At 45.3% G+C, this 26,134-nt stretch overlaps 7 protein-coding genes across 7 annotated transcripts; 3 read left to right on the forward strand and 4 right to left on the reverse strand.

Annotated features, from left to right (window-relative positions):
- Positions 1-2,944: 2,944 nt before the first annotated feature.
- On the reverse strand, positions 2,945-3,650 carry AOL_s00076g206 (uncharacterized protein; the record flags this gene model as incomplete). Its single annotated transcript, XM_011122759.1, has 3 exons — positions 2,945-3,222; positions 3,339-3,577; positions 3,601-3,650. 3 exons carry the CDS (start codon positions 3,648-3,650, stop codon positions 2,945-2,947), a joined length of 567 nt encoding a protein of 188 aa, XP_011121061.1.
- Positions 3,651-4,806: 1,156 nt separating this feature from the next.
- AOL_s00076g207 (uncharacterized protein) lies at positions 4,807-6,570 on the forward strand (the record flags this gene model as incomplete). The annotated part of the gene is made up of 2 exons (XM_011122760.1): positions 4,807-5,267; positions 5,376-6,570. 2 exons carry the CDS (start codon positions 4,807-4,809, stop codon positions 6,568-6,570), a joined length of 1,656 nt encoding a protein of 551 aa, XP_011121062.1.
- A 644-nt stretch (positions 6,571-7,214) lies between these two features.
- Positions 7,215-8,733, forward strand: AOL_s00076g208 (uncharacterized protein; the record flags this gene model as incomplete). The annotated part of the gene is made up of 2 exons (XM_011122761.1): positions 7,215-7,504; positions 7,551-8,733. The coding sequence occupies 2 exons, from the start codon at positions 7,215-7,217 to the stop codon at positions 8,731-8,733; spliced, it is 1,473 nt and encodes a 490-aa protein (XP_011121063.1).
- A 507-nt stretch (positions 8,734-9,240) lies between these two features.
- AOL_s00076g209 (uncharacterized protein) lies at positions 9,241-10,933 on the reverse strand (the record flags this gene model as incomplete). The annotated part of the gene is made up of 3 exons (XM_011122762.1): positions 9,241-9,903; positions 9,973-10,724; positions 10,804-10,933. 3 exons carry the CDS (start codon positions 10,931-10,933, stop codon positions 9,241-9,243), a joined length of 1,545 nt encoding a protein of 514 aa, XP_011121064.1.
- Positions 10,934-13,037: 2,104 nt separating this feature from the next.
- On the reverse strand, positions 13,038-14,703 carry AOL_s00076g210 (uncharacterized protein; the record flags this gene model as incomplete). The annotated part of the gene is made up of 3 exons (XM_011122763.1): positions 13,038-13,796; positions 13,880-13,988; positions 14,063-14,703. The coding sequence occupies 3 exons, from the start codon at positions 14,701-14,703 to the stop codon at positions 13,038-13,040; spliced, it is 1,509 nt and encodes a 502-aa protein (XP_011121065.1).
- A 718-nt stretch (positions 14,704-15,421) lies between these two features.
- Positions 15,422-21,795, reverse strand: AOL_s00076g211 (uncharacterized protein; the record flags this gene model as incomplete). The annotated part of the gene is made up of 5 exons (XM_011122764.1): positions 15,422-15,807; positions 15,881-16,127; positions 16,207-21,336; positions 21,450-21,729; positions 21,788-21,795. 5 exons carry the CDS (start codon positions 21,793-21,795, stop codon positions 15,422-15,424), a joined length of 6,051 nt encoding a protein of 2,016 aa, XP_011121066.1.
- A 1,482-nt stretch (positions 21,796-23,277) lies between these two features.
- Positions 23,278-25,599, forward strand: AOL_s00076g212 (uncharacterized protein; the record flags this gene model as incomplete). Its single annotated transcript, XM_011122765.1, has 4 exons — positions 23,278-23,383; positions 23,453-23,469; positions 23,585-23,695; positions 23,845-25,599. 4 exons carry the CDS (start codon positions 23,278-23,280, stop codon positions 25,597-25,599), a joined length of 1,989 nt encoding a protein of 662 aa, XP_011121067.1.
- Positions 25,600-26,134: the final 535 nt, after the last annotated feature.

The raw sequence follows: 26,134 nt of genomic DNA on the forward strand, positions 1-26,134 counted from the left end.
AGTATTCTGTCGGTTTGGCGGTCAAAGTTTTTTTTTCCCTTTTCTTATATCGAATGCAAGAAGGTCGAAATTTCACAAGAAAGACCAGTGATTTCTCAAGCTGTAAAAGAGAATACTTGTCAGTCGAAGGTTCTCACGAGGTTAAATACACCCGTAGGTCAATGGGTGGCGATGGTGATGATGACGGTGGTGGTGCTGGAATTATTCCCTCAAGCTAGGAGTCGAGATGTTGTGGATGTGGCGAGACCTCGACCTCGTCCTCGGCCGTTTTGGATTTATATCCCACACGGAAAAAACAAGAACCGGATTTTGCTTACCAACCTCGAGAAATTAAAACTGCCAGGCCCTCCAGGTGTATTCTTAAATTGTTCTGCAGGTTTTTTTTTATGATCGTGTGCTTTTAATTCCTATTCTATTCTGAACAGAAAAGATAGGAAAGAAAGGGTGGTCAACCGTGAGAAGTGTGTTGGGGGTGTGGTTGTCTTTTTATTTCTGATCCCTCCCAGTTAGCACAAGCCCAGCACAAGCCAACTAGGTAATTGCATACCTAGAAACAAAACTCTGAACGGTCGAACCGGACCTGGGCTTGCCCTGCACACACTCGACTCCGATTTCATATTTTCTTCTTTTGGTTGGACTAGTTTTGCAGGAATCGCAACGATTGGAGGGCGGTGCAGTGTGTACCTTACGCGGCACTAACAGGTCTAGACGGTACTTGTTTGCACTTGGCCGGGCGATGCTTTCCGATCAAATGGCCAGTCTATGAATCACAATCGTCACTAATTCTTCTTCCTCAGCTCGGAAGCGTCAAAATCAAACTACGTCTATCTACATAAGATCCTGGAATGGGACGACTGATTTCATCATAGAGTTTTTGTTAGCTGGGAGATAAAGTAAGTTAGTAAGCTAAGTAAGGGAGTAAGCTAACATTAATACCGCCGACGCAGGCAGATATGTATGCATATGCCATCCCATGCATGCCCTAAGCTAAACCTACTCGCGAGGCGACTGCGACTTGCCTCTACTGATTCATAATCCGAAATTTCCTGCTGGGTACAGGTAACACCGTGGATTCAATCAATCAACACCAAGGCACCAGGATCAGGATATACGCAGCTGGCTGGTAGCAGGCAGAGAAGAAGAAAAAAGTACCTCATCATCTTGCTTGTGTAGGAGGGACGGCTGGGGGCATATGTGATGTGGTATGTAATTCGATTTGCATTGTATGGAGTAATAGTATGGGGTCCAATTGCAAAGTGAGGGATTTCTTTCAACCACCCAAGACATCACAGTCAGAATCTTTCTATGGGTCCAACATCGGTCTTAACTCTCTTTTTTTTTTTTTTTTTTTGGTTTTTTTGCGCTAGCGAATTTCGGCCACGATCAAATCTGCATCGAACGAGTTTAAACGAGCGAATTACGGTTTCTAGAATATGCAAAGGAGGTTGCAGTTAACCTACGGAGTACCCTCCCCCTTCCATTGTTTCTGCCGATGTTCCTTGAAATCTTGATACACAGGTCATGGACAGCTATAGCTTGATAAGTACTTATTCAAGTAAGTGCTTCTTTAGATACCTTTATACCCAGGTATACTTCTATCCTGAGCTCTCACATGTCCACACCCTCGTCCCTTGCATGCAGTTGCGCCCACCCGCCCTTTCATGCAAGATATCTTGAATACCTATATACATATATGATACGTCCAATATATGTAATTCCAAACGAGAATAGAATTGCCAAGTCACATTTAAGTTGCAGCTGCAAGAACTGGGAATCACTCCGGCCGGCGACGTCTACATAACTGCGCTGTGCTGCCACATATTTATCCGAGGACCTAGACCTATAGCTAGCTTGGAGAAAAATCTGCCATGCAGCATGTATGTACATGTATGCATGTTATCACTCATTCCCAGAATAAGCTTATGTTCGCGAGGAAGCTCTAACTAAAGCGCAAGATTGCAGAGGAAAGCCGGTTGCCGTTGCAGCATTAGAATGATTTAACGCACCCGTCATGCTGGCACTGTCTTATATTATACGTACTTTAGGACTATTATGTCGCACAAGACACTCCGGTTTAACACGACCATCCTTGCCATCAGACCTGATTAATCTGTGTTGTATGATGATGTTATTCTGAATTCTGCCTTAAAAAGTCTGACCGGGTTTCCCTCGAAAGATGATAATAATCCTGGTCATGGATAGATAGCTACTTACTTGCTTAAGCTGTGCATAAGTTGTAGCTGCCAACATTCCAATCAAACTTAATATTAATCGAATATTATACATAAAATATATATGCGGGTAGAATATCGGCTACACTGCATACCATTCCGCCACACCGCCCAAACTATCCATGACCGCATCATGTTAATTTGGGTACGGTCTGTTCCCCGAACATGTAACCATTTCCGGGTACTGTGCACGTGCTAGGCTTGATGAATCAATTTCTCTAATTCTAGACATTGATATAGATTGACCATAGTTCAGTCGTTTAATGATATCGCGATTCGGACGCACACACAAGTCTCAGAGCTCGAGTCAAGGTATTTTATATATCACCGATTGGAAAATGTATCAATTAGCTGATTTCTCTATGGGGGATCTTTCTTTTAAATTTCGCAATTTCATATACATGCTACGGCAAGCTCGGGTGTTCCTTGGGTAAAAGCTCGTTCGGACTTATATTTCACCAAGGGCTGTTAGATATCAGATGTACTAGTATATTGGCAACTTCTGCCGAATACATTATAACTAGACACTAAACATTGAATCATGAAATCATCGATTCAAGCAATATTATCATAATATAATTATCATGAGTTCCATACAGCTACAGCCAATTGCATCATTAGATACGCCATAACCCCCAAGTTTCCCTCCAATTAAATCCTTATATCGATATATATATAGAAAAGGTATCGATCTTAGGAATCCACGGACTCAATTATATATTCTTAGCTACTTCCACAATACCCCCCGGACGGAATGCCATATTTCCATTCTTTTCCTGAACTTCTCTTTCCCGCTGCTTGAGGAGCAGATAAGTGATGTAAACCAATAATCCCAGGGCTGGTATTCCAACTCCCAAACCAACGCCTAAACTGATTTGAGCAGTAGTGTCTAATCCTCCAGAAGTGCTTCCCTTCCCCTGACTAGTGCCACTCTCTGCTGTAGGATCGCGGACGGTTGATACTCGAGTAATGAATGAAGTCACCTGTCCAACTGTCGTTCCCAAATGAAGTATCAGCAACTAATCGATCTTTAATCACGGAAATGCATATACAAATGTATATGGAGAAAATATAGCGGGGAGGGGAAGGCATATTGTCCAAGCTTACCCGTGACAGTCGTGGTACCCGCCGCTACCGTCTTCGTCGCAATCTGATCCCCACTCCTCCCACCACCGCCAGTCACCCCACCTCCATCACCATCTGTTGTAATCCCCACATTACTCAAATAAACAGAACAATAAGCCTGATACGCAACCTGTGCATCTGAAATATCCGCTTGGTTCCCAGAACACCGTCTACTAACACATTCGTCCAAAAACAACGAAGCGGAGGTACTAATATCCGCCCTTCGACACAGACAAGAATTTACCGGACATGCGACGGCGTCGGGGAGGTCGGTAGCAGAAGATTCACAGCCATCGCTATCGAAGCAGCATAGAATGCATGAGCGTATAAGTCTGAAGTTTGAGACTGTGCCGAGGCTGTAGGTTTCTAATCTTGGGACTGTTTGGGCGGTTGTAAGGTAAGATAAGAGGGAAAGGGAAATGGGGAGGAAGGAGGTAAATATATATTGAAAGGAGAACATTGGTACAACGTTGTTCAAAGTAACAAGAGCGAGGGGGTTTTATATCATCGATATTGATTCGATTCATGGGTCTTATAATCTTAAAAGTTTGACCCATGAGTGGACACTGCACTGATCATGAAGTAGCTAGAAGAAAGAGAAGGATCCAACGTTGAACCTTTCCCCCGATCTTAACAAACCGGCGGAGCCATGATTTAAAAAGCGGAGGTACGTTGTATGTTTATTTTAATTGATTGCAATGCAATAATTAATAAGGACTTCATAGAGATTCGAATTTCGTGTCGTACAGGCATGGGTTTCAGGGTACGTACAGGCTAAATCGGGCCCTTCTATTGGATCTTTGAGCATGGTCGACCAGCCACAAACGGTGTATCGACAGCGTGTTGCATGTTGCAGATTGCTGCCTAGGACTAGGCGGTTTGGGATTCTTGAGGCCTAGGCCTATGCAGATACATGTACACGAACGCGAACGGAGTGTGCCGAAGCGTTTTAATACAAGACTACACCAACGGTTAAGTTATACGAACTTGTGTACCTATCATTAATTTATAAGAACTGGGGATTGGGAAAGTGGAGGATGCTTGTATTATATGATATGGGGGTATCTAGCAATGCTCACGTGATTTAACAAGTCATATACCACTAGTAATATTATACATGTACATAAAAGCATAACATACTTAAGTATGTAACTTGATCACCACGATCAGACTACACCTTTGTTAATCTATAGACATGTTAAATTAAAAATAAAAATATATTCTCTAGATGATATTATGATATGTAAATACATATTCCTTCTTATTAATTTCATACCAAGTTACATTCCGGGATATAGATTCGATTCTATCAAGTAGGAAGCATCATCCCACATGCATGCACGAATCTCCAAATTCTTAAACGTCTAACTTTATCGACCGACCCGTTCCTGCATCTCATCATAGATATTAAATGTCACAATTCAGAAAATTTTGACCTCTTCTATAAAAAATGGGGGATCCTAAATCGAACCCCGAATCAAACTTAGGGGAATCGAACCCAGCGGAATCGAACCCAGCGGAATCGAATCCTGAATCGAAACTTGAATCGACTTCCGAATCTAAACCCGAATTGGACCCACTAGTATCGAATCCCGAATCGAGCCCAGTGGAATCAAATACCGATTCAAAACCTGGACCGAATCCTGAATCGAATCCTGTCTACCGTCCCTTTAACAGTTTACCATTCGAGGTTGCAATCTGTATTTTCAAATGCATTCCAAAAGAGGACCTCTGTAACTTCGCAAGATGCTCGAAATGGCTGTACAATGGCTCCTTCCCCTACCGTTTCAACACCGTCATTCTAAGCCCCGACCCCGGCGAAGGTGCTACTCAAAATTTTGATCAGCCCCTTCCGTCGTTCTTGTGGGAAGATCATGGGCTATTCTACCCTGAGACTCGTAAACGGATAACGTAAGTCCTTAAACCATAGAAATATAAACTACATCTACCCCTGGGCCCTTCTTCTCAAATCCATAGCCAATTCCAGTTTCTTGTATATATTCTAATTTAATAATATAGGGCCGTATCGTTCGAAAAGTCTTATAGTTGGCGCGACCACATCATTTGTCTGAGAACAAGATTCTGTGGCCGACGGCTCCTCCCTGAGAACGTTTTTACTCGGCTCCGCAATAACCTCGCGGCTTTAAAACATTTCCCATCCCTTCAAAGACTCCATATATCCTACGAAATACCGTCCGCCGCCGAAAATAATATCTTCCTAGCCCTCATCAACGGGATTAACGAGCACGGGTCTACTTTCCGTGAAAATCTGGAAATATTAGATATCATAGTTTTGAAAACATTTGAAAGTCCTGGAGAAATGAGGGATGGCGACCCTAGTAAGGAAAATGAGCGATACGAAAGAATGTATTCGGCTTTGTCACCCGCTAACCAAGAGTTCCTTGGGGGGAAGATCCCCGACGAGGAGATGGGGAAGCTGGTGAGGTCAAAAATATCAGCGCTCCCACAATTAATGATCGCTGAAATATCTGTTAATGGTGTCCCGTGGCCTTTCACTTCAAAAAGATTCCACCGCATTAAGCGATTGGAATTTTACTTCATCCCGTTCGAATTGTCTCCGCTATTAAAGTATCTAACATTAAATACTGCGGCGCCCAGCAGCATGTTTACCGCCTACAATATCCTTAAAATAAAGGACCCTCACGAGACAAAAGGATTATGGGAGATAGGCCCACAAGACTCAGACACCGGCCCTCCGAAAGCTCTTTCAATCTCGGATTTTACAAGTTTGATGACCACAATCTACGCTGACAGAAAAATGGAAAAATTTGAGGAATGGGTGGTGCAAAGATTCCCGAAGCTCGTATGCTTGTATATTTGTATGGCCTACAACCCCGCAACCCAGTACCACATATGGCCGCAAAGCTTCGATGTCCTCAAGCAGTTGAAGGATTTGAGAGTAATGACACTGCCATGGCCAAGGGGGGGAACCGTAATCCTCAACCCCGGAGGTTTATCGAATATGGTTCGCAGGTGGAAAGTTAATGGAATGAGGAAAATAGAAATGATAACCTTTGAGGGTATACGTCGTCTGCGACCGGTAAACCCCGAGGATCCCCTCGATTTGCGCAACTGGGAGAAGACCAGAATACAGTTTACATTCGTTCCCGACCAAGTAAAGGGCTGGGATCTGGTCGTAGGCGGAGACTATAAACCTTCGCAATTCCAAGATTATGTAGACCCAGGAGCTTAGGGTCCACTTCATATTAGCTTAGGCCCCTTTTTTTCCAAAAAAGAAAGAAAAGAAAATTCTGTGGGATAATGCTGGGCGTATGGGTTTTTATTAGAGTTTTCATTTGTTTTAGGAGTATGGCGACTCTAACTATAGGAATCAGGATCCAAAAACTCACTAGATGGGTATGGATATATATCACTTTAAGATCACCTTTTAAAGAGTGTTTGTTTGAATAGCTGACTTTAAGTATCCTCGTTCTCACAATTTCGAATGTTGCTTTGGCAAAAAGAACTCGGGAACACTGGTGAAATGCAGAATTAGCGTATTCGGCTTCCACAATGATCGGATGTTATGCCTCTCGGCCCGTTACAGTGGCACTGGTATCTCAATTTAAGACCAAGCAGTTGCATACACGAATGATATAGAATTCTAGAAGCAAGCCGTGTGTCTTTTTTGGTGTTGCCTGACACTAAAGCCAGTGTCCAAGAACTGGCCTCACAGTCTCGTAACAGTCTCGTAACCAATTACAAGACTGTGTGCCTCATTCCAAAATATATGCACATACGCCAGTAAATATCAAACCGCGTGTCAGAACATCAAAACACACCTTCAAACTTCTTCATCAATTTAGGACAGACGATACCTTACAGCTACATCTCAATATGTCTGAAGAATTCAAAATGGAGAACCTCGAGTCCCAGAGACCTTCTGAGAAGCCTATCATGCAGCCTACAGCTGCAGCTGCACGTTCCCTCAATGTTTTCCCAGCTGAAATCCACCTCGCGATCCTCGAAAACCTTCCACGGCAGGATCGAGAAGCTTTATCAGTCTGCTCCAAGTACTACAGGGATTTATGCTTACCCTTCCTATTCAAACACATCGTAATAAATCAAGATGATCCAAGCATATTTATGAAAGGGGGTTCATTAGAACGTATTCGTCGTTACACAAAGTAAGTTGCTCGCGATATATCTAGTAGCTAATTGCTATTTATACAGTGAGCTAATATGGGGTTCCCAACCAAACAAAAGATCTATACGCCTGATCTGGCTAAGTTTCAAATGGGGCTCTCAGCAAGAAGTAATTGATAATCTGGGGGACGCACACCTCTGCCCTGGAGACTCTTATTTAGAGGAAGTCTACTCTGACCTTCGTATGAAGATGAACGTATTGAAGCTCTTCCCATCTCTACGAACCCTTCGTGTTCTTTTGGGGGTCTTGTACTCAACTGAGAAGGCTGTTTATTCGGTATTCCTCAAAGCGCTTGCTGATTCAGGATTCCGTGATACACTCGAAGGGCTTGAGCTCCGCATCGAGAGTAAAAGTGACACGATGGGACGATCACAAGATGAGATATTTAAGGCTTCATATTTGACCTTATCAAAAGAGAACCAAGAGTTTCTTGGTGAGATGATACCCAGCGGGTATACGCTCAAATCGTTCAAAAACATGACTCCGGACCTACCGGTACTAAAGAAAGTCACTCTCTCAATCTATAACCTTCCTCAGCCAACCGATGACCCCGGATCAAAACCCTTCACCGATTTTGGACATTACTACCACTTGCTTACTTCAGCCCCTAAGTTGCGTCAGCTACACGTCAATACTTTGATCATACCTGGACCCAATTCACCATTTGAAATGGGCATCGAATTACATCCCGACCTTCTTCGTGTTTTTTCAAAGATCAAAACTTTGCACCTCAAGACCTTCCACTTCTTCAAGGACCGAGATGTCCGAAGACTAACCGAAAGGTTCCCGAATGTCGAGTATCTAAATATTCAACCTAATTCTTGCTTCAATCCAGGCATATGGGAATTCTGCAACAGCAGCTTCGACGGTATCAGTAACCTAAAGAGATTGCGAACATTAATTTTACCCTGGATAATCATACCAAGCCACGGATCATTGACGCCCCACGAATTGAGAAATCTGTGTTATGATTGGAAAGCGGAAGGGTTTGATTGTTTGGAAACTTTGACTTTTGTGGGGAAAAGGCCTTCCGGTGAGAGGTATGAAGATGTCAGAGTTCGTTTGGAGTTTGTCAGGATTCAGGATGAAGGGAGAGGCGGGAATGGGGAATGGTGGCATAAGCAATGGGATATTAGGGTTTTTGTTGAGGTGGATGGAGTCCGCGAGTATGGACATCTTGATCGCTGGTCTAGACCCATTGTATCCTAGCCTCGAGACCAGGCGCAGAGAAAGGGCAGGAGGATTAATTGGCCAAGTACCTAGGTGGGATAGCGTATGCATGCACCGTGTGTATATGTACTTTTGGCGTTATATTCTGTATTGTCATGGATTATCGGGGAGAAAGGACATTATAAATATCCTGTGATTGATCGTGGGTATCTAACTTTTTGATTCGAATTTTTCCTACTAGACTACTAGAATACTACAACTATTCCCTCGAGAGCTTTATAGATACACCTCAAGATCAAAATCAACGAAACCACAAAAATAATAATAGACAATCAAATATCGCCTAACGTAATATGCTATTTCCTGTAAAGAATATGGTATCCCCAAACAAAAGAAGAAGAAGAAAACAATGACAAAGGAAAATTAAAGCCCAAAAACCAAAGGCCATGCAACATGAAGAATAAAGAAAGATTCTAAAAGAAATCAAGGTACCAAAGCGTCAAGCCTGGAATTAAGTTCCTTCCTTTAAATCCTTTTTAAAATCCTTCAGAATCGACTAGGTTTCATAGCTTCATGTTGAGGAGGCGGGGTATGCTGTGGCTCTCGAACAAGGGTTTCCAATGTCGTATGAACTGGCTGTGGCTTATGTTCGCCCATACCAGTTTCTTGTGGAGCAACTTCAGTTGTTGTGGTTGATACCTCGTGGACTGCGGTAGTGGTGGTTGTCTCATGTTCCGCGACAGCGGTTGTGGTGGTTTCGTGCTCTGCAGCTACAGTAGTAGTGGTGGTTTCGTGTTCAGCGACAGGAGTTGTAGTCTCATGGATAGCAGGAGTAGTCTCATGAACAACAGAAGTAGTCTCGGATTGCATTACGTGCTCAGCAACTGTGGTAGTAGTCTCATGAACCGCGGGGGCGGTCTCGTGGGCAGCCGCAGTTTCAGTACAAGCCGATTCAGTGACAGTAACGGTTTCTACGCCCGCACGAGCCGTTTCCTTCTCAGTGACCGTTTCGCGGACCCTTTCGGTCTTTGTGACAGTTTCCGGAACCTTTTCGGTCTTGGTTACGGTTTCTCGGACCCGTTCGGTTTTTGTGACGGTTTTGGCATCTTCTCGAACTCGTTCAGTCTTTGTGACGGTTTCTCGGACCTTTTCGGTCTTTGTGACTGTCTTTGGTGGTTCTCTGACTCGTTCGGTTTTGGTGACCACGACCTTTTTGTGAATGTTAGTTTTTTTACCGTACTGTAAAAGTAGAAATCAAAGAGAGAATTGAAGATTTACCCGTTCATGTTTGGTAACAGTAACAATACGTCCTCCTCTTGGGTCAGGTTCTTGACGCCCGCCTCGTGGATCAGGTTCTGGACGTCCACCTCGTGGATCAGCGGTTGGAGCAGAAGCGCCAACATATTCTACCGGAGCGGGGTGGTGTTCAGCTTCAGCCGAGGGTGCAGATTCATATTCTTCCATTTCACTGGTAGGAATGACCCTAAACCCATCAGTAGTAGGAGTACCTTCACCATCATCAGTAGGCTCGGCTCCGGCCTCATCGGTAGTAGTAGTAGCCTCCTCCTCAGCGCCCTCGGTCTCCGAAACCACGACGGTGGTTTCAGTAGTCCTAAGTCTTGTCCTAGTAATGGTCGTAGAATCATCATCCCGATCTCTTCCGTCTCTTCCAGGTCTTCCGTCTCTTCCAGGTCTTCCAGGTCTTTCATCTCTTCCATTCCCTCCCCTCCCCTTTCCACCACGTCCTCGGTTGTCATCCTCATCGTCGTCATCTCTATGGTCGTCTCTTCCATCCCCACGGTTTTGTCCAGGACGGCCTTGACGATCCTTGCCGTTGTTTTTTCCATTTCTATTACGGCCATTTCGACCATTTCGACCATTTCGACCGTTACGACCTCTACCGACTGTCCTCTCCGGTGCAGCAGCGCCGGTAGTAGTGGTAGTTGTGATTATTTCTTCAACGCCGGTACCAAGGATTGGTAAGGTTTCATTCGTGCCAACCTTTTCACCACGTTTTAGGACTGTGTATACTATAAAAACGGTTAGAATGTTTACCAATTGAAGTAATGGAATAAGTAGAATTATGCAACATAGGTATGAGATTCTTACCAGTCTCGGGCTCTTCAGCAGCTTGAACTTGCCGCGATTCAACATTGCTACGACCGATTATTCTTCCAATGATGCTTGCAGAGGAGAGAGAAAGTAGCAAGGGGGCTACTATTAAAGTTGAGGTCTTCATTTTTTTCAAGCTTAGGGAAATATAAAGGATGAAAAAGGGTATGAGAAGGAGTGACCGAACGAATAGAGATATGGGGAAGAAAATAAGAAGAAAAAAGGCCCTGCCTCAAATGAATGAAAGGACAACCTGTGTCTTGATAATAAAAATAGTAATAATGATAATAATCTACCTTAACCAAGCTATTTAAAAAATATTAATATGCCGATTAAAGGTGAAGAATAGAATGTAATAACGAGCGTTCACAGAACAGCTCAAACCTCCCAGAGGTAATTTAAAAAGAGAAGCGAAAGAAAAGAATGAGAGATAGGGAAGGGTTCTGCGCTGGGTGGAGAAACAAGAGAGAAAGGAAGAAAGGAAAAAAAAGAGATTATATCCACCAGAGACGAGATGTTTATAAGAACAAGTTTAACACCGTCATCTGTGCCCGCCAAGAGAATGAGTCCCCTGAAGGAGCTTAAAAATCAAGCCTCCACTCCTAGCCCGTTCCAAAGCTATAACGCCGAAGAAAAGGACGGGGAGAAAAAAAATCCCGGGGTACGATCATCTATCACCGCTCGTCTCGAATGTGCCGGCGTCAACCTAGTAAACGAGGTTTTAAAGATATTAATCCGCGTTGCATCCGAATCGGGAAATACCACAAAGTCCCAAAAGGGATGGCTATTCGGGTTTCTCAGACCACATTCGACAGATCCATTATCTCGATCATACTCCATTTGTCGAATACTCTCTTAAAAGTCCTAAGATCCCATCCTTTTAGGAAAATATACATGATACTACCCACCGAAAAGAGGAAATACCCCCCTTGCCAAAGATTCCCATTTTGTGCAACATCCCTCAAGCGCCAAGCGCTTTCTTGCCGGGTTAAAGTGTCTGAAACGCCAATAAGACGGTTCTGCTACGGGGGAAGCGTTATCATTATCCGGGGCCGAGCGAATGTCATGAATCCACTTTTACTATGCGGAAACATTCTCCACTTCTTTTCGAATAATTGGCTAAAAGTAATATATGTCCGATCAGATCATAACTTAAAACTTTTTTCTTATCGATCTTAAAACTCGATGCCTAGAAGGATTTCCAAGGCTGAGATTGTCTAGTGTGGTGTTTTAGCTTTGTCGGCGCGAAAGAAAGGCTTACGATACTAGTACCCACACCCATATAAACGAACATCTTAAAATCTTGGCCTCTTTTTGATTCCTTAAAGTTTCAATTCACGGGATCTTTTTTTTCTTCTCCCTTTCCAGGTCTTATAGATTGAGGCTGTGTAAATATATAATGATACCCACCGCCATATAGTAGTATTTTATAAAACGAAACACTTTGGGGGCAGAAATGAAACGGATTCCAGACCTTTTGTACACTCAGCCAACCTCTGAGATTTTCATAGCGCTTCTTTATCATCCTCAGATCACGTCACTTTCGACAATCCCCCAATCGAAATGTCTATTCCTTAGCCGTCTATCTGTATGACTAAGTAATTAACAAATCCAGAGGACCCTGGGGGAATACCTCGGCACAGGCACAGCTTAGGTATGAAAAGAAACATGTTTCGAAATCGATCCCACGTCTGAGGTTCAGCTCAGCCATTCCCTAGTCTAGACGTCTCCCAACCTAGACTCCTAAAATACGAGACCATATTTTTTTCTCCCTCAAGCTTTTTTGTTTTACAAATTGTTATAACGTTACCGTCGAATTACAAACTTCTCGATTGAAAGATCAGCCCCTGGCGCCACGGCCTGGGAACTTTCGGAATAGTTTGATCCAAATCTACTTCACATCCAAGCCGGCTCTCGGATCTATCCGATTTCTAATTAAGTAATTGGTCGACTGGACCCATATGGCCATATATACATATACATATAAATCTAAGTATGTTTCAAACCCTCACATGTATGATAGAAGAATTCCTAAAAAAAAAAAACTCACCCAAACTCCAAGTCAACTTGGCGAAACTCTCGTATGTGTACATGTATACCCACCAGTTGCACAAAGAAACAAAGATTCAAGAGATCTGAACCAAAAACATCCCAACTTCCCCTCTAAACATACCATCCCCATGCATTAGGTAATCGTGCACTGTATTACATATACAAAATACACATCATAATCACCTCTCCAAATGCGTCGTCGGATTCTCTCCACTATAATCCGTATGCACAAAACACCTCTCCACAAACGGTAAACTCTCCACCGTCCAACCAAGCGCTTCAGCAACATCATGACTATCCTTCAGACTCAAATCCTCATCAAACACCACTTCAACCTCAACGTTAATCTTATCTCCACTATAGTATGCCTGTACCCCCGTAATCTTCCTAATACACCTAGCAAACCTCATACAAACATACAATACCAAATTTCTATCTTCTGAGGGCGCAGCACTCCCCGTCAAATGATCTATATGTTCCAATGAAGTTTTCGACCAACTGAAAACAACGTATAGGGATAATAGCAACCCACCGAGGGAATCTAACCACCATTGTCCAGTCGCATACCCCAATAACGGGAAAAATATCGAAAATGTATTGAAATAAACATCTGTAAGTGCGTCTTGTGCTAACGCCTGAACGCTGGACGATTTGACCATTCGACACCAGAGGTAGCATGCCCCCTTTATTCCTACGGTGACTGACATGATGGTTATAGCTGAGTTTGAGAGTTGTATGATACTGTGGTCGGGGCTTAAGAGTCGTTGAACGGCTTCGACGGCGACTTGGATGAATGATACTATCATTATTATGGCGAAAACTAGGACTCCGATGGGTTCTAGACGTCGACGACCGATGGGATAGCGGTGGGAGTCTCGTCGAGATATGAGGTAGGTTGTTAGGCCGATTATGGCGGTGGAGAGGAAATCCAAGGCCGACTATGTTATCCCCCAGTTTTTAATAACCATCTTTAGAGATAATACTTAAAACAGAAAGCGGGGGGATATGAAAAAGGACATACGTCGACCAAACTAGCAAGCACTGACAGCGAGCTAGTTAACAGTGTAACCGCAATTTTACCGGCAAGTAGTATCGTATTCGCCGTCAGATTGACATATATCGCCACCTTCCTATCTCCTCCCCAAGATCAATTAGCCAATTCACATACTCCCTCAACATTTATTGAATAAGAGTATATACTTACACAATCCTCTCATCCCCCTCCCCCTCTCCGCCCCCCTGCAAAAGCGGCGTCTCCTCATCCGCCATCTTCCTCACAAAACTCGGCCGTCTCCTCAACGGCGTCTTCGGTACTGCACTACCACTCCCACTTCCACCACTGCCCCCTTCCCCTTCCTCTTCCTCCACAATAGTCCCCTCCCTCCTACCTCCATAAGCCCCCACCAATCTCGGCACCAACGCCGAATCCAACAATTGATCAACCCAAATATACCTATCAATCTGTCTATTCACATTCTCATAATACCCCCTAACCTTCTTATTCCTAATCTTTGCTAGATCTTCAACAGAAGTTCTATACCTCTCCCATTGGTACCGTCGGTTATTAGTTCCTACTAGTCGTTGGGATCGTAGGGATTCTGATGTCATCGCCATTGAGGCTCGACGGAGGGGATCGTGTGGGTGTACATGGTCGAGGTTGGAGATATTAGTGTCTAGCGATAAGGTTGAGGGTTGTCGGAGGGATATGAGGGATGGAGAGTGGAGGAGGGAAGGGAGAAGAGGGGTTGTCGCTCTTGGGGTTGGAAAGTCCGGGAGGGTGAAGCTTCGACGGGGGCGGTCGGGAGAGGGGGAAGTCGGTGAGGTTGGTGTCGATGCACCGGACATCTTTAATTTCTATGGCTTTTTTCTTTCTTTCGTACAATAGTAGTATATCGAAAATCGAGAATTGAAACCGGAGAAATATAGAGCTAACGATAGTATATCGACGCCGAACGGTACGACGTTACTCTGCAGCAATAATGATTAAAGTGATCGAGAAGAAAGCATAAATTTATAAAATACTATAGGTCGGTTCGATTCGATTCTAGTCTATTAGTACTCTGCGAAGCTGAGAAACAAAGAGGTGAAGAAAGGAGCGAAAGAAAAAAGGATATAGTCTAAATTTAATTTCTCTCTCTCTCTCAGCTCTCTCTCTCATCACTAAGCTAGCGTAGTTGAAAGTTTAACGTAACGGAAAGTCGCGCGGCGCAGTGTAACAAACCAGCCAACCGGGCGCGATGGAATGGAGGAAAACCATGCATATGACGTTACGGCCTGTCAGGGGAAAAGCAAACCTAACCGAGCGAATAGCCTGCATATCACTCAAAACGTGAGGATTAGACTCCCACATGGCAGCATCATGGGATATCAAATCCAAGTTGCACAAGTCGACTCCAGCGTGAGAAAAATAAACGAAGAAAAAGTATTTTATACGAAAACATTAATAGGTAAAAGATATTGAATAGATGCTAACCAAAGAAGTGAGAAGCATCGAAAATCTCAGCATGAAATTGCAACAAAAACAACACCAAAGCACACTCATTCTCGAATCCGGACAGCATAACTAATATGGAATCCCATTAGTCAACAGCTGGAACTGATCATATCCCCTAGTACTGTAGCTTCCATAAGCCCTCTTCACCAGGCCCCTCATATAATCCGCCGCCTCCCGCTCACTCCTCTCCATCACAAACCTCGCCTTGAAGTTCTGTATCGTCTCCGGCTTGAAACACGGCAACCCGCTATCCAACATCAATACTACCAAGTGTGCCAACTGCTCACAGTAAGGTCTACACGCCAAAAAGGATTTGACGCAAAGCTCTTCAAACCAACGGTAGGATTGGGATTCAAGGCTTCCACCCATCACAGCAATCATTTCAGCAGTGAGCTTGAAAGGTGCGCGTTCGAAGGTTATGCCACCGGGAGCGATGTCGAAGCAAAAACCAAAGTCTAAAAAAAATTACAACCTGTTAGCAAACTCGCTTCCTATCTAGCACATTCTTTCATCCATGATAAGACATACCAATATGAATGATATGCCCAGACCCATCGATCATAATATTTCCGTTATGTCTGTCTTTAAACTGGAGGAGGTACGAAATAACCGAATAGGCCGCCATGCTCTGCACGAAATTGCTTCGTGCCTCTTGGAATTTGATTGAATCCTCGCCACCATGCTTAGTTGTGAAGTAATCATACAACCCGTTGACCGCCTCTCGCCCAAGCATATCTCTTGAAATCGAGTCAGGCAGGACTTCAATCACACCGCACTATTCCAACCCCATCTCTTCATTAGTAAAGTTCCTCATGTGATGCACTGTGTAAAAGGGAGAGGGAATATATACTAACCCCGGGTGCCGTTGCCACAACCCTATACGGGAAGACAAATACATCCAATCCCACGCTATTAAAAATACTCCTGAAAGCACTAATCAACTGCAGAGCCAGCATATCCTGCCTACAATCGTCTCCAACTTTGAATATGCAAGCCTGCCACTTCTCTTCCCCTATCAATCCTCCTGAGACCCGACTTTCAGCTCTAGGGCTCCCCACATCATCTCCAGCGACACTGGCATTAGCCTTCTTCCTCACCCTGAATGTCGCCATATACGGCGCCTTCGCGTGACTCTGCAATGGTTTCCCACTCTTTCTATCAATTCCAATGACTATGCCATCAGGGTTTGACGGTAGGTACACGCCAACATCAACTTTAATCTTCCTCAGCTCCTCTTCAATTTTCTGTTTCTTCTCTTCCTTGGGCTGTCCAATAAACGGTCTCAGCTTTCCGGAAATTGCCGTAACCTCTCCAAAGAAGCTAAACTCCCGCTCATAGAAGCTCCGATCAGCAGGTGAGAAGCTAGAAATCAAATGGTCCATAACTTTGTCCAAAGTAGGCTTGATGGGGTCCGGGATTTCTGAATCCTCATCCTTATACGCATTCGCCTTCATATTCCAAATAATCTGATGCGCAAACAACTGCGAAAACTTGCCGGTTTCCAAAATCCACCGTTCAACATACCCCAATGCATCATATCGTAGAGTTTGCACAAACTGCGGAACATAGAAGAACGTAACATCGATCGAATGATTCTCCAACGCTCGGACCGCATACTGCAACAAAAACGGATTGTTCGCATACGACGGTAACAAATACGTCGCCGCAGATATAGGGTTCAACGGCGCCCAGTAGAGCAGGTAACGTAGCTGAAAGTTAACGTCCAATGGCAATTTATCCCCAAAGATATAATAAAGCGCCTCGGGAATCTTAACTACCTTCTCTGGGAACGCCAGCATCATCTTCCTCACCTCGGCCTCATACCTCTTCGATGGGAACCGTCCAATCATCTGGATCGCTAACGCCGGGTTCTCATTCCACGCCGTCTGCAGCAACGTAACTAGCGTAACGTCGCTGACCTGTCGCGGCACGATCCCAGGAACAGGTGCTTGCTTCCTCGGTGCATCCAACGGTGTAATCCATGTCGATACCCTAGCCTGTTCGTTTTCCAACAAGAGCAAAAGCAACTCCTGCTTAAGTTCCAGACTCTTGACTGTCGCATTCCCCACCGCCGAGAGGCCTTGGATTGCTAGCGCAACCTCCCTCATCACTAATCCTTCCGCCCTCAACTGCATCTTATTCCCGCCATAAGACCATCTTGGTTGATAAGTGAACCAACTAAGCGCAGCAGAGAATATCTCATCCTTCAGTTTCCACTGCATCACCGCTGGCATAATACCCGGGGTGTACTTCAAGACTTGCAAGGAGAATAAGATAAACTGAAACCTCGCTTCTCTCGCTAGCGGATGCGGGCTCGCATTCTTCAGTCCAACCAACGAGATTCTAATCAGTCTCAAAAACATTCGGATAACATTCGGATCACCATGCCTCGACGCATGAAAATGGCTGCTCAAAAACTTCAAGAGCGTAAGATGTGGCGAAAGCATATTGATAGCTGCGGTCTGATGCTTTGTAAGTAGCCCCTTATCAGAAGGCACATACTCCATCTTCGTATTGAATGCATCGGGCGCATCAAAGCTAGGATTGAACAGCCCTTGCTTCTTCCTCACCGTCAACTCCCAGTTCCGTGCAATTTCACAAAGTATCCGTGGCGCAATATTCTTGTTCTCATTCAAAACCCCCATCCACAGCGAGATTCCCAATTTAATGCTCTGTTTCGTAAAAATAGCAAAAGGTATTCCCACAAAATGTTGGATGAGAATACTCTCCTCAGTGTGCGACTGACAAAGCAACCCGGCCGTTCGCCTCAATATATCCCGCACCTCACTGATAGCCACGAACTTGCCATTAACAGCTCTAGTCTCCAGATGCGTGAGGAAAGCCTGTGCGTCGCCATGCTTTCCATATATCTCTGCCGTATGGTCCGGTCGATCCGAATCATGAATCCAGTCCGGCGCGTGCTCAGGCATGTTGTCATCATACCGGTAAGCCTGGCGGATCGTATACTGCGCCATGAAGTCGGAAGCAAGGTTGATATCCGCCAACGTCGAGAGCCTTGGATCGCTCTTCGGCACAGCAGCGCCAATATCATACGCTAAAGATCTTCCAAGTGCGACATGCCCAAATACATTTTCGTCGTTAAACTTAGCGAGATACTTTTGTAGTAGCCCCTTGACATCCAAAGGCGCAATGTCCAGGACCCGAAGCAACCACCCTTTCGCACGTTCATGGTAGGTCTTCAGTGTCTTCTTCCGGAGCGGAAAGGAGTCCGACAGCTCAATCTGTATGTTCGCCACAGTACTGCGATACACGGAATGCCATCCATACTCGTCCGTCTCCGCTTCTAGACAACTGTTCCACAACAACGTCAAAAGTTCGAGTAATGCAAACATGGATGACTTCTGACACAACGCCGATGGTACCGCCGTAATGATGTTGTTCGCACAGATAGCAGCCACAAATTGCACTTTCTCGACTCGATGGCAACAGCCGGTGAAAAACTCAACGAGTTGCTTAGAAACGTAAGGAGCCTGGAATGCCTCCAGATTACCCTGTTGCACATTCTTTAGGTAGATGCTGATAACCTCAGCAGCAATAGAGCTCATACAAGTAGCCTCGTCGCCATGTTTAAACGAAGGATCTACAAAGTACGTAAGAATCTTGCTGCAGTCTCCCTCCAAAGCTCTCAAACTCTCAAGCAGAAGAGCGGCCTGCAAAAAGATTACTTTCGGGTAGCTCAACCCTCGAATTTCACTATCGTGCGTAGGAATGGCGCTGGAGAGCTTCCGCTTCTGCTCTGCGATGTTTTGGGTGTTCATCCCACGGCGGAGGATAGTGTTCAAGTCCATGTCGCTTTCCATGTGATTTATCCTAGTTTCGGCCACGAGGGGAGGCGTGTGCCGCGCGATAATGCGAAGGAAAGATTCATGCGTTTGTACCAACTCGCTCTGTCGTAGGAACCCGTGGACGACGCAGTTAAACCATGCGTTTCGGAAGAGCTGCTGTATATCCTTGTTTGAATGAATATTATAAGGCGGCATCTCTGTCTTCTCGGGTGTAGTGGCATTGAGTAAGATCGCGAGAGGTTGCAAAAACTGTGAAATCTCCCGGGCAGCTAGCTGGACAATGTCCAAGTGTAAGAACAACTGCGAGCCAGCCAGGAAACGTAACTTCGGTGGCTCAACGGGCGACGTTCTGCTATCTGGGTCCGCCTGCTTCCTCGTATCTTGCTCGTGAATATCTCCTTTATTGATGATGCACTCCAAGAGACCAGTGAGGTAGGTATCATAAAGCGGATGATCCGGTTTAAGATTCGTGGACATGTGAATCCTAGCCTCCAAGACCGCACCTGCAATATTGACGTCGCGGATACCCACCGCATTCGTTCCGAGCCTATCAAGCAACTTCAAGACGGTTTTGAGTTCCAAAGGACCACCTGCAAGAGCTAGGACGGCAAGTTCGACAATAATCTTAGCATCAACAGCGCCATTGATCTTTCCAACCTTTTGACCAAGGATGCTAGCTGCAAGTTCTACCATCTTTTCGTCTTTCATCTCACAGGCGACACCGACGATGGCCTCGATAACCCTTTCATAGACTAAAAACTTTTCCTCCTCGGAATTCAAGGACAGAGAAATCGAAGAACCAAGGGCGTTTACATCAAGAAGTTCGGGATGAATCTTCTCTCGCGTGTTCGCAGTAAGCGCCCTCTCCGGATTACCTGAGGAGAGTACATTCCCCAAGGTATACAAAGTCGTGATCATGGCATCTTGGGACAGAGTCTGGAGAACTCTAGCAAGACATTTCCCAGCAACCCTAATCGTCTCTTTCTCGGCACCGCTTCGCACAATATACCGAGGGAAGAGCCTAATCACGGCGACAGCGAACGACGGGTCATTCTTGCCTACAATAGCCATAATTTTCAATACAGTTCTAGCAAGGTCCTGGTCAACCATTTGGATTGGATCTTCAAGACTAGCTTCGAGTAATCCGATAAGAAGGTCAGCGTGCTCGTCACGGCTTTCCACGTCTTCGAGATGGTTAAGAGTTGGGTGGCGACGACGGTATTCAACACAGTTACAGAAAGAGATGAAGGCGTATGCCTTGACGGAGAATGCTAAACGTTGTTGCCAGGCACTACCAACTTGAAGATAGTCGGCGCCATCCTCGACGAGGGCCAAGATTTCAGTGATCATGTCAACGAGAGAAGATACCAGGTCATTTTGGTCATGGCCGTTAGTGAGGGCGTCAGAGTGCGACGACAAACGATTGAGACGAGCCTTCCGAGTAGAAGGGGAGGCTGAACCAGGGGTGATGATTGTTTCCTTGGTTTTATTGGTGCGGGCCAAGAGGACGTCAAGAACATCGCGATCCCTGAGAAGCTTTGGGTCGACCACAAGAAGGGAGGTAGAAGCGGCGAGGAGACAGGTGAAGCCCTGTTGCAGGAGCATGGCACCCAACGGACGGCCGGAGGCAGCATATTGACGGGTATATCTCTTCCATAATTTCAATTCCCTGCCGTGAGAGTTGCGAATGGTAGAGAAAGCGGTTTCGGCGGACAAGAGAAAATTAGGCGAGAGTATTTCACGGACAGTTTTGATGAGTTCAACTCGTTCTTCGTGATTCCAAAGATCCATACGCTTAGCGGCGGAATTAAAAAAGCCGAGGAGAGATACGACGAGAGTAGCTACGGGAATAGCAGCACGGTCATCGGAGAAGTCCGGGGTACCACCAGCCTGGGATTTAATGCGCCGGAGATAGGAGTTAAGAGTGGAAACGATTGAATCTCTCTGGGAAGGGAATAGAGTGCCGACGAGAGCGAGAGAATCAGTGATAGATGTTGTCAGAGACTCCCATGGACTAGGATTGAAGTGACGTAGCTGTGGGGATTGTTCGACTTGGAGGATAGAAGAATCGATGAGGTAAGGGGATAGCAGACGGGCGAGCTTGGAGGCTGCCTCAGTGGAGTTGACAAATTCGACGGAGCCGCAGAGGGCCAGTATGATTTCGATATCCCGAGCATTCTATCCACCATGAACATTATTATCACCTTTGTTATTAATATTGCCATTTCATTGCTATCGTATAAAAGTTGAAAGTTATCGTTATTGGATATAGTAGTGGTGTAAAGACGTACAAGTGTCTGAGGCGAGGATTTGATAAAGGAGGACCTAGGTCCGCCATTCATAAAAGCGGCACCACCACCATTGGTAAAACGGGTACCACCTTGGATCTCCTCTTCGAGTTTCTCGAAATCGGTAGCTGGAGGGGGTGGTGGGGGTGGTTGTTGATTGCGCCTGGTGGGCGACGACGGGATACTGATATTGTTACTGTAGTCTGGAACTGGCGGTGCAGGAGAGGCAGCGGCCAGCTTTGCGAGTCGCGAAAGGGCGGAACGGCGCAGGTCCCTATCGAGTCTGTTGATAACACAAATTAACAAATACTCTTATAGGAACTAGATAGGAGATAACTCACGAGTCCATTTTGGTCTATAGCCGCACCCGATGAAGCCGATGAGATGATATGTACTTAGGTATGATATCAGGATGAACAATGTCAGGAGCAAGAAGAGAAGGTGTTGACAGGCTGGGACCTTTGGTCGTGGTAGTACCTGACGACGGGGACGTCAGCGCGTGGCTGGTGTTGCCGGTACTTGGCACCCAGCAACAGCACCCAGCACCCACTCGTCAATCACTCTCAGCTCTCAGCTCTCAGCTCTCGACTCAGCTCAATTCTCTCTTGGCTCTCAACTCTCTCTCTCTCTATCTGAGAGATATAATTTTCGGATAGGATCTTGGTCTCGAAATTACAGCAATTATGACATCAATTGAAACCGGATTAGAATAGAATTGAATATATATTAATAGGATCGAGTGAGGGGACTATGCTAATAGAATAGAATCAACAGGCCGATAAAAGGCGGAGGCTCTGCTTGTTTTCGGAATGGCTATCCGGGATACTTCTCTTTATTATATTGCATTACTATGCAATGCTACCCTAATAATATACTTAAGTAATTATGTATACCGAATACTAATAATACCTACTCGAGTATCAAAATATCTAATACTCCCAATGCCTTATATATAAATTATCTAAATCTACAAATGTTTAATGTATTAGATAAGGATAAAATGAGGGGATCTTATCAGATGGGTCAATTCCAATGGCAATGGCAATCTCCCTTTTCCTTGGCCCGATTTGACCTGGTCCAGACCGGGGATACCTTCCCTTCCTTCCCGTTCAAACGTTTTTGACATTTCTTTGACAGAATTTAATTTATATTTGATATCCAAGTTCAATAAGAAGAGGCTGAATTGCTGTAATCGATCATATGCATAGGCTGAAGATTCCCCTGAAATTATATATTACCCAAGTACTTGCATGCATGTATTTTCTGGTAACATGACTTCTTCTGAATATATACTGTAACCACGAATTCACGACAAACTTCACTTAGAGTACTGGAATAAGTATAGATAGACATTCTGAGGTAATCAGACTTCAAAATTTCTATTTTTGCGGCGCATTGCAATTTGAAATTCCCGGGGTGGCCCTGAGCCTGTCAGACTGATATTGATATCAATCCCATTGCGGTACTTTTCTGCATGCGAACAGGAGAACACACACCCAAAGAATCCAGTCCAATCCAATCATCTCCACCTCTTCATCAATCATCTTCACTCCATCTTCACTTCTACCCTTCTCTCATCCTCATCATCATCACCATCACCATCTTCTTCCTCTTCTTCTTCCCTTCTTTCTTGCTTCTCTTAGTCTTCATAATACTCCCTCTTCGGTCATTCTTTCATCTTCACTTCATTTCACTTCCTCTTCCGGGTCACTCCTTAACCAACCAACTACCATTAATCACTCATCCTCCTTTTAAATTAAACTACTAGTAGTCTTCAGCTTGTTTTTCTTACTACAAAGCAAAAGGGAAAAAGATATAATTGATTGTCGCCATGTCTTCCAAACGTCAGCAGCAGCGGAACGAAAAACAGCTGCACGACCTGATCGCGAAAGTTCCCGGGAACAACCAATGCGCCGACTGTCGCGCCCGCAATCCAGGTAAGTTTATTACCCCGGTCCTCCTTCTAAATGCCTACCTGGTACTAACAGCTGTTGTAATCAAAATAGGATGGGCAAGTTGGAGTGTATGTCCCTCGTCCCTTGGCCACTTCGTTGGATCTCTCCCAGTCCCCATAGATAGACGGTTGGAATCGCAAAATAAAACATACTAACGACCCCGTTATATTACCGTTATAACAGTTGGGAATCTTCCTATGCCTGCGCTGCGCCGCCATCCACCGTAAATTAGGAACACATATCTCCAAAGTCAAGTCTATAAGTCTAGACACCTGGACCAACGACCAAGTCGATGTATGCACCCCCCCTCTTCCGCTTTATCCTATTCATACATACAATTTAGAACTCAGTTATTCCTCTCTAAGCTATTGAGAAAGAAAATGAAGAAAGATCTACGTCGAAAGTCCATACAAATGCTAACCAGAGCCTCCCATGTCTTCCAGCTCATGAAACGTACCGGAAACGTCACTTCCAATGCCACATGGAACCCAGATCCCCTCAAACACCCCGCCCCGGTCGACCTAGAAGACTCCGAATCGATCATGGAACGATACATCCGAGATAAGTACGAACATGGCAAATTCAGAAGAGACCGACAACAGCAGCAAGACTCCGGAAGACTCCTTACCCCTTCCTCAGGTGTCGTAAAACGTGACCCTTCCCCATCGGCCCCTCGATCGAGAGACGGAAACCCACGGTCATCATCTCCATTCGAATCAAAAGGGAATAAAATACTAGGAATGAATGGATCAGGCTCGGTATCGATACCGCCCGAGTACGAAGCCAAAGTGTCAAAGTTACGAGATATGGGATTCGGTGACGAGAAACAAAATGCTCAGGTGCTGAAACACACCAAGGGAAACATGGAACGGGCCGTCGAGGTTTTAATCAGCATGGGTGGTGGGACTACGTCTCCCATACCGCCCCCCAAGGATAAGCCGGTAATCCGGAAACAGAGAAGTGGTTTAATGCTCGGTGGCATCAAGGAGACTCAGGCCTCAGGAGGAAACCCATTTGATGCTTTAGATCAAGCGGAGGCTCAGCAGCAGGCTCAGCAGCAAGCTCAACAGCAAGCTCAACAGCAGGCACAACAGCAGGCACAACAGCAGGCACAACAACAACAGCTACTTTTTCAGCAGCAGGCGCAAGCTCAAGCACAGGCGCAAGCTCAAGCTCAACAGCAAGCTCAACAGCAAGCACAATTGCAAATTCATGCTCCTCAACCTCAACAGCTGTTCGCAAATGGGCAAAATGGAATACTGCAAAACGGTGTTCAAAATGGACTCAATCCTGCCGCAGCGTACAACCCATTCCTTCAGCCCCAGACCACCGGATACCAGCAGCAGCAACCAGTTCAGCAGCAGATCCAACAACCAGCCCCGCAGCAGCAACCCCAGGTCTTCATGAACGGAAATGGCCAATGGGCACAAAGCGTCCAGAATCCTTACCAGCAAGCTATGCTCCAGCAGCAGCAGCTAGCCACCCCTCTAGCTTCTCCTTGGGGAGATGTACCCCCACCACCCCAGCCCCAATATGCCACATCGCATTTCACCGGCTCGTCAGTATCCCAGCAGAGTCCGATCAGTGCCACCAATCCGTTCTTCGCAGGTGTGCAGACAAACCCGTACATGTCCCAGCAGCAGCAGCAGCAGCCATTCCAACAGACATTCACGCCACCCCTCCAGCAAACACATACAAACGGTGCTCTTCCAGTCATATTTCAGCCCTCTCCACAGTCTCCGTTCCAAGACCCGAATCAAGCCTTCCTCCAGCAGCAGCAACAACAGCAGTTCCCTCTTCAGCCGCTCCAGCAGCAACATAGTGGTCTAGCCCCAGCAGCTCAACCACTCATGCCGCAGCTCACAGGACGAGCAGACAAATCCACAATCCTCCAATTGTACAACTACCCACAGCTCGCCCCGGCCCCTTCAACGGTGCAACAAAACGTTACAGGCCTTCCAATCCAGCAAAGAAGTGTATCGACTCCAGTATTCCAGAACTCAGGGAGCAACAACCCGTTCGCTGCGAAGATGAACGGTCCTAGCGTTGTTCCCAGTCCAACAATTGTACAGGACACTTTCAAGAGAGGGCATATGACACAGGAGTCCGTTGATTTCCGAGGTCTGCAGAATGGAAGACACTCTCCGGACGCTTTTGCGAGCTTGAGCGCCAGTGCAGTGTTTGGAAGGCAAAGATGATGAAAGAATATTACATCTGAAGAAATATTTTACGAAGAATATATTACGGATGAATGGTAGGAAAAAGAAAAATGTCTTTACGGCTTTTATTTTATTTTTGGTTTATTTTACTTTCTATCGGGTTTTTCTTTGATAGCATATGTGGTTCAGGATGGGCCGCTTGGTGGAGTCTGGATTTTGAAACAGTTCAGGACTTTTTACTCATCTTCGTCTCCTTTTCCCTCCCTTTTTTCCCCGTTTTTTTTTTAAAGTTTCTTGAAGAGGTCAGCAAAAAGCGGTATGCATTTTTTGGAGATTATTATGTTCGTTGTTCATTTCTGTTTTTTGGTTCCTGTTCTTTCGATATGATGGCTTTTTGCGGGCATTCATGTTTACTCGTGGATACTGTCATTCAGCGGTGCATTTACTACCCTCCCCCTCCTCCTGCTACCCCGCATGCATTAAGGCTGTCTAGTCAGTCTATCTTTCCACCCGTCTACCATATACTGACTTGACTCCTGTTATCCAGCTTTTCCTCTGTTTCCTTTGACTTCTG

The sequence above is a fragment of the Orbilia oligospora genome, assembly GCF_000225545.1.
Source record: "Orbilia oligospora ATCC 24927 unplaced genomic scaffold scaffold00076, whole genome shotgun sequence".
NCBI lineage: Eukaryota > Fungi > Ascomycota > Orbiliomycetes > Orbiliales > Orbiliaceae > Orbilia > Orbilia oligospora.